This window comes from Enhydra lutris, unplaced genomic scaffold (genome assembly GCF_002288905.1).
Source record: "Enhydra lutris kenyoni isolate GAN:26980312 unplaced genomic scaffold, ASM228890v2 scaffoldscaffold44, whole genome shotgun sequence".
NCBI lineage: Eukaryota > Metazoa > Chordata > Mammalia > Carnivora > Mustelidae > Enhydra > Enhydra lutris.
This window is the reverse complement of record NW_019154128.1, coordinates 7,757,597-7,771,125: the sequence shown is the minus strand read 5'-3', so window position 1 is coordinate 7,771,125 and position 13,529 is coordinate 7,757,597. Positions and strand designations below refer to the sequence as shown.

The window sequence follows — 13,529 nt, the reverse complement described above, 5'->3', positions numbered from 1 at the left end:
TGATCTTGGGGTCCTGGGATCTAGCCCCGCATCAGGCTCTCTGCTCAGCAGGGAGCCTGCTCCCCCCCCTCCCCCGCTCTCTGCCTCTCTGCCTACTTGTGGTCTCTGTCAAATAAATAAATAAAATCTTTTTAAAAAATGTAGATTTCTACATACTAAATATGAAGAGCCAATGGGTCATGTAAATGAAAATATACAGCAAACATCCTGAGAGGAATGGCTGGGAAGTGGGAGAGAAAGGGCCATGGAAAACAACTTAGGAGGAGGAAGTCATCCACGGGTATGCAGTGATAGGTGAAAGATAAAGAAGGATGAGATATCTTGGGACCAAGGGGTAGGAAGAGCACTGTTGGTTGAGTCTCAGGAAGATGACTGCACTTAAGGGGAGGGGAGCAATAAGGAGACAAGAAGAGGTCACTTGGGAAGAAACTGGATAAAGCAATCTTAAGAGCTATAGGAAGTTTTAAGAAAGAGGGGGCCAATTCTGTCATATTTTACCAAGAAGTTGGGAAGAATGAATGAAAAATGGTTTTGGCAAATGAGATGATAATTATAATGAAAAGTATCCAAGAAAATGAACTGGAAATGCCTTTCCTGGCCAGTGATGTTGCTAGAGTCTGATACACTGCCCACGTCAAAGCCATGTTGAATGATGTGTATGTTTCCATCCATAAGAAGGATTAGTAGCAGAAGAGCCAAAAACACAGTTAGATTCAACTAAAATATGAACGCTTCTCATATTCATCAGACTGTGACTTATGGCCAAAATACTTAAATGACAGATACTAACTTGTGATACCTTTTTTCACCCAGAAGGTAACAATACTGGGCATAGAAGAAAGAGCTTTTCTTGATACAGATTCCATCATAATGATACCTGAAAAATAAAGGTTGTCTTAAGATTATGTCAAACCACTGACATGCTTTACAGAAGCCACAGAATAAACTAGCTAATAAAGATCTGAGTTTTATCTACAATGCCATTTATCAGCTCTGTTAGGTAGACCGTTTCATACTATTTCATACACATTAGCTTTAAAATGGGATCACAAATGCTCTACTCTGCTTTCTCAGCTTAGACACTCCAATATCAGAGACATGTGACAGAGAAAGCCTCCTCCTGCCACTGCTGTGAACCTTTTTAAAGCGAAGGGCAGTGACACCCACATTCCCTCTCCCGAGAACTAGACTCAGAATCTCACAAACCCAAGAAGGCAGTCAGTTCCTGCTATGCAGCCCGGGCACTCTGCTGAGCTGGGAAAATGCAGCTGCTAGTCTAGGCTCACAGCAGCAGAGAAAAATTTTTTCAAATGAACTATTACCCAATGTTTAGTTTGGCAAACGTTTCGGCTGTCTTTATTCCCTCGTGGGTAGCAGACCCTTTTCCTAATTTGGCTTCCAGCTCTTCTCACTGATTTTCTGATCTAACTGATTCTCCTGATTTTTCTTGATTTAAAAGAAATAATAGTAATTGAGTGACAATTACACCATGATGCACCTGATAACACTGGAATTTCCTTTTGTTTTAAAAATACATAGAGTCTGGGTATCTGGTCTCTGGAAAATAATTCAAATATGCTAATTAGGTGAATACTTAGAAATTTTAGTTCAAAGAATAATTAAAATAGTTCTATAACTCTGTGTGTGTAATTATTTAAATATGTCAATGGACATCTACAGGTCTAAACACTTAAAGTGTTGAAACAAGAAAACACTTTCATATTTTAATAAAATCACTAAGAAAGTAGAGACTAATATTTAGTTCTAGTATCACCCAAATTATTCCAGGCAGTAGGATTCAATGTGAATTATGGGAACTCTTTGGTAGCGTTGATATTTCTATTTTGTTTAGTTTTGCATTTTTGTGTCACCCATTTTGTGATTTTTCAAAATGTTTGTTTATTCTAACATTTCAAATAAAACAAAAATGATAAACCTACCTGGCACTTCCTCTCGTGCCTAGCCTCCGGGTGCCGAGATCAGGAAAAACCAAATGCACAAGCTAAAAGAATAAAACAGACTTAAAGCTGCAATTGGAAAACTTAGAAATAAAACTAACAGTTCCTCCTCTTATAAGGTTTCAGTTGTATTTCCCCTTTTTTATTATAAAGAAAATATGTGTAAATAAAATTTGGAAAAAATCAGACATGTATAGGGACAAAAATATACCATTCAGAGGGAACTACCATTTAAACCTCAGTGTGGTTTAAATGAGGTTTAGTGTGGTTCCTTCCAGTTTTTTAAGATTTATTTTAAAGAGAGAGCACATGCATGGGGGAGGGAAGAGGCAGAGGGAGAGGGAAAAGGAGAGAAGCAGACTCCCCACTGAGCGTGGAGCCCATCACAGGGCTAGATCTCAGGATCCTGATAAGGGCCTGAGCTGAAACCAAAAGTCAGTCTCTTAACTGACTGGGCCACCCAGGTGCCCCTTTCCAGTTTTTTTTTTTTCTTTTCTTTCTTTTTTCCCCCTTCTTTTTCTTTTTATTCTTTTCAAAGATTTTATTTATTTATTTGAATGAGAGAGAGAGAATGAGCAGCTGGGAGCAGCAGGGGGAGAGAGGGAGGGAGAGAGAGAGAGAGAGAGAGCAGACTTCCTGCTGAGCAGGAAGCCTGATGCAGGCAGATCCCAGGACCCTGGGATCTTGATCTGAGCGGAAGGCAGATGCTTAAAAGACTGAGCCACCCAGGCGCCCCTCTAGTTTGTTTGTTTGTTTTTTTTTTCCAAGCCTCCATATGTGTATGGATTCTGTGGGTATGCACAGGAAACAACTGGTGTCACACAATTAGCATGTGTACAGTTTTGCTTTTGACTTTCTCCCCTCTACTGTGTACCATAAACATTTCCCCTTGTCATTAAGAATTCTCAAAAAATAAGAAATAGCTGCATAAGAGTCCAGCATGTGAGCTGCCATAATTTAATTATTTTCCTCTTTTTCCAATGTGATAGTCATTTTCACTTTTTATTATTTACTTCTTTACCTAATTTTTTTGTTTTAAAGGTTTTGGTAGCAAATGCTATTAAAATATTGAATAACATAGCTACTTCTGACTCAACTTCTCATCTCCCAGATATGTTTTTGATGTGTTTTGTCAGCACTGACATTATATTTATGACACATTATATTTTAAAAAAATAGAAGACTGTTCCAGTTTCCTAATTAGAAGAGGTTCATGACATGCATGGTATCCAAGTGCATGTCTTGTTGAAAGTGGAAATCCTGGAGCATGGTGGAATTAGAAAAATACAGAGCATGGATGGCATGGTGTTTGAAGCAGTCAAGTAATGATTTCCACTATTTTTCTCTAGTTCCCTCCATAATCATTCAGCTTCTGCTTCTGCTTGGTTTCTTGTTACATCCCTCTTTCTTTTTTTCCCTTTTTTTTTTTTTTAAAGATTTTATTTATTTATTTGAGAGAGTGTGAGAGAGAGCAGGAGTGGGGGAGGAGCAGAGAGAGAGGGAGAAGCAGATTCCCTTCTGAACAGGGAACCTGATTCAGGGGTCTATCCCATAGACCCTGAGATCATGACCTGAGCTGAAGGCAGACACTTAACTGACTGAGCCACCCAGGCACCCCCCTGCCTGGCTATTTCTTTTTTTCTTAACTTCTAAGCAGCAGGGTTTGACAGTGGCATGTAATGTTTCTCTTGCCTGGTTCTAGGCTCTTCCTAGGGAAGCCACCCAAGCCCGGGTATAGAGGAAGAAAAATGAAGGAACAAGAAAGGCAATTCTTGTACAATTAAACACCAAGGTTATGTGGCCAAATTGAGAGGTTCCTTTAGGGAAGAGGTCCAAAATGTGCAAATGAAGAATAAATGATAAAAGAAAAAGTCAGCAAGTCTAAAAATGCAGAATTAGAAGCCAAAAATTCCTACTTTCAACCACAGATTCTAAAAATTCCATCACCTCTTAAGAAAATCACTTAACACCTTCACTCTATGCTAGCTGTAAAATAGTAGGTACCTAAAAGAATTATTTTAAACTATGCAGCAGGCTCAGATTCAAGGCCCTGGGAAATAATCTGGTGTTTTAGAGGGAGAAGCAGAAAGAAATTGCCTAGTTGCCTGGCAGTATAATAATCTGCACATTTTATTTTATTGAGTAATTCCAACCCCAGACTATCCTGTGATTTCATTTTATGATCAGGTACACCATAGTTAAATTTAAAAACCAACTGAGATAATTATTTCCAAAAAATGTAATAAGTAAGAAATGTATATATTGAATAGATGGACAACTCACAGAAATTAATGGGAAAACAACAATATTGCTATAGAAAGTAGTCCGGGGATAATATGTATACACCCAATATGACCAAAACACATGCAAAAGTGCTTACCTTCCCTAATCATCCAATAAGTGCAAGTGGAAACAGCTAAATATAGTTCTTTTTAAAAAAAAAAAAAGATTGTTTTTATTTATTTGAGAGAGAGAGAGAGAGAGAGTGAGAGGATGAGAAGGGAGAAGGTCAGAGGGAGAAGCAGACTCCCCGCTGAGCAGGAAGCCCGATGTGGGACTTGATCCCAGAACTCCAGGATCACAACCTGAGCCAGAGGCAGTGGCTTAACCAACTGAGCCACCCAGGTGCACCGTAAACAGCTAAATATAGTTCTTAACTAACACATTTTCTAGGTTAAAATATTAGGGATTTGGTTAAGAATATCAGGAACTGGGGAGCCTGGGTGGCTCAGTGGGTTAAAGGCTCTGCCTTTGGCTCAGGTCGTGACCCCAGGGTCCTGTGATCGAGCCCCGCATCAGGCTCTCTACTCAGTGGGGAGCCTGCTTCCCTCCCTCTCTCTGCCTACTTGTGATCTCTGTCTGTTAAGTAAGTGGATAAAATCTTAAAAAAAAAAAAATTGGGAACTACCATGAGAGCTGAGTATTGGTTACAATGGTCTAGAATCCCTCCTAAGGAAGTTACCACATACAGATGGAGACTTCTGGTAGAATAGATAAAAATTATGAACAACCGAAATTTCCAATTAGGGAAATGGTTAAATGAATTCTGGAACATCCAAAGAGTATTTGAAACTGTTTTACAACATTTATTTTAAGATATTTTAGTGTGAAATGTTTATGATATTCTAAGTTTAGATAAATGGATATGTGATTCTGAAAGTTAATTATTTCTTGAGTGTTTCCTATGTGCCAGGACCACTCAATTCTTTTTATATGCGTTCTCTCATTAATTTCTTAAAAGCATCTCATAAGGCAGGTACTGTTATTAACATTATGAATCGTTTCATTTTACAGTTGATGATGTCGAGGCACAAAAAGATGAAATAACTTGCCCAGGGTTATAACCTAATTAGCTGGATTCCAGGCTTAGTGTTGTTAAAAAGTATACTATATTGCAAAATCAACAACACAAGAAACAAGTATTGGCGAGGTTGTGGAGAAAAGGAAGCCCTGGTGCACTGTGGGTAGGAACGCAAACTGGTGCAGCCATTGCAGAAAACAGTATGGTGGTTCCTCAGAAAGTTAAAAATAGAACTAGCCTATGATCCAGTAATCACATTACTAGGTATTTATCCAAAAAACAAAAACAAAAAAGACCCCATGAATTTAAAAAGATACAGGCACCCCTATGTTTACTGCAGCATTATTTATAATAGCCGAGCTATGGGAGCAGCCTAATAATGGAATATTATTCAGTGACCCCTGAAACAAATAATACATTATATTTTAATTAAAAAAAAAAGAATGAAATCTTGCCATTTGCAATGACGTGGATGGAGCTAGAACGTATAATGCTAAGCAAAATAACTCAGTCAGAGAAAGACAAATACCATATGATTTCACTCATAGGTGAAACCTAAGAAACAAAACAAGCACAGGAAAAAAGAGAGAGACAGACAATACAAGAAACAGACTCTTAACTGTAGAGAACAAACTGATGGTTATCAGATGGGAGGTGGGTAGGGGGTTGGGGAAAAGGGGAATAGGAATTAAAGAGTATACTTATGACGAAAAAATGATAAAAATTACCATATTATATGTTGTCTTTCTGTCTATCCACCTGTCCATTCACCTCTGGCCCACCTATCCATACATCAATCTTTCAATCCATTCATCCACGTAGTACATTTACAACAGGATGAGACATGAACACAACAGATATCAGATAGCAAAGTGAATTGTGAGACATGCATTACAGGGGACTTGTACACTCAGGCATTTAGCTAAAATTGATTTTTTAAAACCCTAATAAGTCCGCAACTCAAATCACTCACGATGAAATAGAGAGAAGAAGAGATCTAAGGGGATTTCTTGTGGCAAGACAACCTTCTTACTTGTGAAGGGTATGTGAGACAGAGCGTGACTCAATCATCTCAGGTCTAGCAGAAGAAGGTGCACAGATTCACTTGAACTCTTTGGGAGGCCCCCGTTGTTAGTGGCTATGGCATAGGACTCCTAATAGAGTATAGAAAGGCTGGCCAGTGCACTTAGTGGACAGGCAGAGGAGAGCTGCTACCACCCTGGTTTCAGCCGGGACAACCACAGGCTGTTTAGACCAAGAATGGCTGAGTAGTTCCTATGGCCAGAAGTGGTCTACATGTGAGAAAGAGCTGACATGTGGGAGAGCCCGGACTCTGTCCAGCAAAAGGCCCCCAGAATGGACAGTCAAGCTACAGAAAGAGTCATTCACCAACACAAGGAATGCATACTAGAACATTCCCACAGGCTGCTCTGAAGAAACCACCAAAGGGACCAGGAAACAAGAGTCTGCCTGGCCCCCAAAGTGTGAAGTTGAGCAGTAGGAACCTTCCAGCCATTTTTATCTCCCCTGCTTCAAAGAGGGGTAAAACTCCCCAGCATGTTTTGGGGAGGAGGGATAGGGAAGGAGGAAGCAGCCCCAATGTCTAGTTCTTTACAGGCAAGAAACTGTCCTGGAGGAGATAAGAAAAAGATTACACTTTAAACCTAATTCAGTTTTGATATTATACAGAACTGGACATTCTAAGCATCAGACTGATACTGTGTAGTAAATCAAGAGTGACAACAGGGCTTTGTATCATGCAAGGACTAGAGAGGTCACACTTTGTGCTCACGGGCTCATTCAGGAGTGAAGGAAGAACCACCCAATGAGCAGGTTCAAAGGACCATGGGAAATGAAGGCAAAATCACTGTGTGATTAGTCCCTTAGCTCCTGCTGGTCACATGTGTGTGCATGTGTGTGCAAGCGTGCAAATAAACTATATGTGTGTGGCTATAGCTCTGGAGAATGAGGCTATAGCCAGTATTTATCTTCCTCTTTTTATAGTCTTCCCTAATTTTTACACTTTCTATAAAGGGACTGTAATACTTTTATAATCAGAAAAACATCAGTAAATGTTATTTTTAAAAAGGAAGTCAGTGTTATGGAAATTCCCTAATCCATGTGAGATATCGCTTACACCAAGAATGAACACTACCCATCATATGCCCGGGGCTGCCAAAAAGAGCAAGAAACATTCCGACATCTGCACAGGAACTTGATGTGGAATCTGGAATCAACTCCATTCCCAGGGGAAGAGGGAGGAAATGAGAATTGGGTATTTTGTTGTTTCTCTTGTAAACATGCTTTGGGATCATATCCTTTTCCCCTTCCTCTCCCTAGTCCATTAGTCACAAATTCGGCAGTAAGGGTCCCTTCCCAACAGGGGCTCCACTAAATGGCCTATTTTTCAGGCAAACTCCAGCGAGAACTGAAAGTTAGTTGTCTTGAGGAATGGATTCTAAGGCAAGTATTAAGATGAAAAAATGCTAAATAAATTCCCCATTGCTACACACTTTAGTCTCTTTTTAAGTTTTCCTTTGGAATGCTCTGCCATGAGACTACTAGAGGTAACACAACTTATAAGAAACTCTGAAAAAGTTTTTAAAAATAGGCTTTGATTTCTTAGAAAAGGAAATGGAGATCTTACAGAGACTAAACATGTCATGCTCAAGTCACACTATTTCCATCTGATCAAGCTGCTGGGCAGGTAGATAAAGAAAACGCTGTAGAGCCAGGCTACCCAGGACTGGGTCCCCTTGAGGAAGTGTCCCAGGCTGCCCTGTGATGAAATGACCAGGTGTGGGCTGACTGATAAGCTAACCGAGGGAATGCCTGGCTGGCTGGAAAACCTTATTCAGGGACACCTTGCAAGCACAGAGTGTACTCAATGTCTTGCATGTACTCCTATTGCTTTCATTTCTTGAATGAGGGATAAGAGACAGGCATTTCAAATATGGGAAAAGACTGGATAACCTACAAGATCAAGAAGATACTGGGAAACAGAACTGCAGATTGAAACTAAGAAGCTAAAATATAGGAGTAAGAGAGTGGCCACTCCTATGTTCAAATAGTTACCTGCATAACAACAATAATCTGAGAATAATACTTTATATTTATGTAAATACATACAAATACTTTGTATTTAACTCATGTGAAAAATACTTAAGGGTATTTCTGTTGACCACAACCTTAAAATGAAACCAACAAAGTGTTGTGGAAGGATAAAAGGCAATAGTAGCCCTCTGCCCACCTCCCCCATAAAAACAAGAGCCCCTGCCATCTGAGCACTCCTAAGGCACTGGGTTGTACCCTTGGGGCTACCTACATTTTAAGAAGAACATCAGTAAATTGAAGTCATAATGAAACAAGTGGGCAGGAAGGTAAAAATTTGGGAGCTGAGGAATATTGAGTGTGGAGAGGGGAGACAAGGAGATGTAAAAAATTGGTTCCAATATATTTGAGCAGCTTCTATATTAGAAGATTCTCCTAAGTATTTTATTATTACCAAAAGTTCAGGACTTCCACCAATGACTCCATTTCAGGGATGAAGATTTTGGCTAGAGGAGTGGATCTAAAAATGTAAATGTTGTGGAAACAACACTGGAATCCATAGAATTGCTTGTGGGAGGGTAATCTGGAGCAGTCACTTTGGAAAATAGTTTGGCCCCATCCCCAGATATCACAGTCGCACACCTCCTTCACCTGCAAGGTTCATCTCTGGACATAAATGCCTAAGAGAACATCTTCATGTGCATAGTAGGAAATACACACGTGAGCATTCACAACAGCAAAATCTGGAAATAACCCAAATGCATATTAGTAGGACAGCAGATGAGTAAATTGAAAAATATTACACAATGGTCAAATGAATCTAAGATGAGTCTTAATACAATATTAAGTGGGCAAAGTCCCAAAGATGACAAATAACATACCCCTTTTTAAAAAGTTGAGCAACAAAAATTTAAAATATGCTTTTTAGAAATACATATACGAAATAAGTTAGACAAAAGTCAAATAGGATCTTAAAAATGAACCTAAAAAACAAAACAATAACAAAACAAACTCACAGATACAGAAAACAGGTTGGTGGTTGGCAAAGGCAAGGGGCATGTACTGGGAGTGGGCAAAAGGGGTAAAGGTGGTTAAAAGGTTAAAAAACACACACAAATGCACTAAAACTTCTTTTTTGATGGTTCTCACCAGTGGGGCAGGGCAGGGAGATGGGATATGGGGCAACTGGTGTGGTGCTTCATTTGGGGTGGTAGGCTCACAGATGTTTACCACATTGTTGACAAGAACTAAACACCTAGATGGAATTAGGCCATGCGTAAACCCATGATGACAGTGTGTCATGAACCAATTCAGTTCTGTCCATCCGAGGGCCACCAAAAAGAAGGAGAAGGCACACATAAAAAGGAAGACTGAAGGACGGATGGAAGATACTGAATCGGCATAATTGTGGCCCAGTCAGCAAGCTTCTGGTTACCCATATCATTTCAGCCCAAGCCAGGGGGCTACCCAAAGCAGTATGGCTGTGCAGATTGTGAGCTGCCCCAAGGTCCCTGAGGAGGAGTCCAGCAGATTCTCATTAGCCTGTGCTTGACTCGCCAAGCAAGATCCTGGGGCAGGACTGTGTTTGCCCAACGGAAGAACACAGAAGTGTGCTGCCCCATCACCCAGCTCTATACCCCGTGACTGTCTCTGCCCAGAGAGTGCATTTTGTTCTCATTAAAGTTCCAGCCAGAGGTACTTTCAAAGGGATCTTACACTGAGTTTGGAGGTGGACCAGGTGACTTCCAAGCTCTCTTTGAACTCAAGGATATTTTTGAGAGAATAACAAGTGGAAAGAGGTCTGATCCACAATTCAGGAGACACTGGAAGGGTGCAAAATTCGCCATCCAGAAATGAATCGCTTTGGAATGTGGATTATTTTAGGCTAATTAAAAAAAAAAAGATTTTATTTATTTATTTCAAAAAGAGAGACAGCAAGAGAGGGAACACAAGCAGGAGGAGTGGGAGAGGGAGAGAAGCAGACTTCCCGATGAGCAGGGAGCCCGATGTGGGGCTAGATCCCAGGACCATGGGATCATGGCCCGAGCCATAGGCAGCCGCTTAAAGACTGAGCCACCCAGGCGCCACTTGGCTGATTATTTTTAAGAAATAGAAGGCTCAGGAAGAACCTTTGACCTTTCTCCTAATTGCCTAAAAGAATTTAGAGGACCTGCTATCTTCTAAAGGAGGTATCACTGTAGATAACTACAGTATAATATGAAGGAGGTGTGGAAGATAAGAATTTAGCAAAATCTGTTTGTTAAAATTCCTCTCATTGTTTCTGTATGGCCTAGCTAACATTCGCTTACCAAACATTAACTATTTTTCATTTTCCTATGAATTGCATTCCTTCCCTTTTGAAGTCCCACTTTCCTACCCTCTTCTCCTTGGCTCTGGATGGTATAGAAGCTTCAACTGCCTGACTGCCAGGTAGAACATAGTGAGCCCCCATGCATACAGAATTAAATTTGATTTTCTCCTGTTAATTTGTCTCTTGTCAATTTAAATCTTAGGCCAAACAAAAGAATCTGGAAGAGTATAGGAAAAAATTTTTCCCCAAAACACCACCCAAGCATTGCGACTAGTTGAGCGATCCTCAGCCTTCACTGGTGCTGGTTTGTTTTCTTGACTTCTGATGCTACCTGCTTCAGCCAATGGCTGTGACACAAGACAAAGCATTAAAGATGCCAACTGTTTCCTCCCCACCCATAGGTCTTTCCTGCAGGCCTCTCTTGCCCACAGACTGTTACAGAATTTGTCACTGGGGCGGAAATGGAAAGCACCATCCAAGCAGCCATAATGAGAAATCAGGAAGCCAGTGAAGGAAGCTGGCTTCTGGGAAAGGGCATGGAGCAGGCCAGTGGAGAGAAGCAGAGACCCAGTGGTTTAAGGATATACTAGAGAGAAAGGAAGGAGATGGCCTGGTGACTTAGAATCTAGTTGTGAGCTCTCTGAGATGGGAATCACCAGCCACATGTGGTTACTGGAAAATTGAAATGTGGCTGGTCCAAACAGAGATGGGCTCTACATGTAAAATACACACCAGATTTTTGAGATTTGGCATGAAGAATGAAAAAAATAACTAAATGATTTTATAATATCGATTCCATGTTGATAGTCCATTTTGAATATTTTTGATTAAATTTCAAAATTATAAAAAATTAATTTCACCTTTTAAAACTCTTCAAAAATGAGGATACTAAGATATTTTAAATTATATATGTGCCTCCCATTATATTTCTGTTAAACAGCAATGGACTAGACTCCATGAAGCCTAAACTTTACAATAGTATTTTACAATAATATTTCATGAGATATCCCTTTTACAATAGTTTTTAATGAGATATCCCTTTTCTTAAAAAAAAAAATTCTCCTTTTAACTTATTTCCAGATGTTGTCTGTGTATTTCTAAAAACTGGCTTGAAATGTGCCTTGAAAATAAATACAACTCTATGATTGGACATTATTATTGTTACTTTAATAATGATTAAGTCCTGTGATTCTATTATTTCCATCAACAAATCCCACTGACTCTGTTTCCCAAATATACCCAGAGTTTGATCTCCATTTCCCTGCCCACTCTCTGCACACCTGGCTCCTCTTACCTCCCTGATTTGACCTCAAGGTCCTGAGGACCATCCTGGTTCTCTCCCTGTACTCCTCCCTCCAGCTGTTGCAGCTTCCTTGCTGTTTGTGCTCCTTCTTTCCTCAGGGCCTTTGCACTGGCTCTGACTGCGTTACGCTGTTCATATCCACATACTCACTACATTATCTCTTCAAAGTCTGGATTCAAATGTTACTTCTGAGGGAGACCTTCCCTGTTTGCCTTCCCTAAAATTACAACTCTTACACACACACATACTCCTTATCTCCTTCTGTTCTATTAGTCCCCTCAGCACTTATACTACTCTCATATACTATGTATTTTATCTTATGGATCTGTCTCCTCCAGCTATAATAAATTTAGTAAGGGCAAGAATTTTTCTGTCTTGTTCATTATTGTATTCCCAGCATCTGTAACAGTGCCTGGCACAGAGCAGCCATTCAATAAATATTTGTTGTATGTGGAGGGTCTCAGCAGACTATTCTTGTGCTAATAAGTGTTTGCTGTATCTTATATGATCTACACAAAATTCCTGACAGAGCTCTGAACCTCCAGAGGAGATATTTGATAGCCAATGAATTCTCTAAGTACAACCAAATTGTAGGAGCACCAGCTCTCTGATACCACAAGTGGCTCTTGGAGTTCATGTGGTGCTGAATGTTGGCATATCTTTTTTTCTTTTTTAAAGACTTACTTATTTTAGAGAGAGAGTGTGCATGAGCGGGAAGGGCAGAAGGATGGGGAGAGAGAATCCAGAGCAGACTCCCCGCTGAGCATGGAGCCCAACATGGGGCTCCATCTCACGACCTGAGCCCAATGCCTGCACCAAAATCAAGTCAGACTTAATTTACTGTACAACCCAGGCACCCCAAGTGTTGGCATTTCTATGCAGGGAATAATGGCCCAGCAAACCTGACTGAATTTTGGAATATTTGGAGCTGCCACAGTTGTATTTTCTTAGGTACCACTCATTCCTTACCTTTTCTGGCCCCTCACTGTGAAGCGTGGACAAAGGACAGAATGGCTTTTCAAGGAAGATGAAGGAGTATATTAACCATCTGGTTGGCTTCCCAGAGTGAAACCAATTATTCCCACTGAGAACCCATCAGACCCAAATCAATTTTAATATTGCCTCATTAATTCACTTGCATACTTTTTTAAAATTTTTTAACTGAGTACTGTATTTTTATCTTCACAACTTACCTTCCCAAATGTGGCTGGGTTGACTTGGTTCTGAGCATTTTGACCACAGGTCTCCACATAAATCTCATACATCAGGCAGCGAGGCACACTGTACCCTTCACAGATACAGAAATTGTCAACTAACCTGGGGGAGAGAAAGAAAAGGCAGAGGAAATTGGCATCAGTTTCTCTAGGGTGGAAAATTCTGATAAGAATCAACAGGTGTGGGATCCAAGGAAATGAAACCTGTTTAAGTCTCTGAATGCAAAGGCTCACCAACCAGCATCAACAATGTACCTTTTTGTTCTCAGCCTAGAGATAAGTATATTGATTGTGGGTCTTTTTAAAAATTATATCTTTAATTTTAATTCCAGTATCAGTAACATACACTGTTAATAATAAGTTTCAGGTGTACCATATAGTGATTCAACAA

The 13,529-nt window shown here is 40.1% G+C and overlaps 1 protein-coding gene across 1 annotated transcript in view; it reads right to left on the bottom strand.

Annotated features, from left to right (window-relative positions):
• Positions 1-13,235, bottom strand: part of LOC111155948 (RFX family member 8, lacking RFX DNA binding domain) — a 56,477-nt gene extending 43,242 nt beyond the window's left edge. The window contains exon 1 of the mRNA XM_022516431.1: positions 13,118-13,235. Coding sequence (XP_022372139.1) covers positions 13,118-13,189 — 72 coding nt within the window. The 5' untranslated portion in view covers positions 13,190-13,235. The remainder of the gene's footprint in view (positions 1-13,117) is intronic.
• Positions 13,236-13,529: the final 294 nt, after the last annotated feature.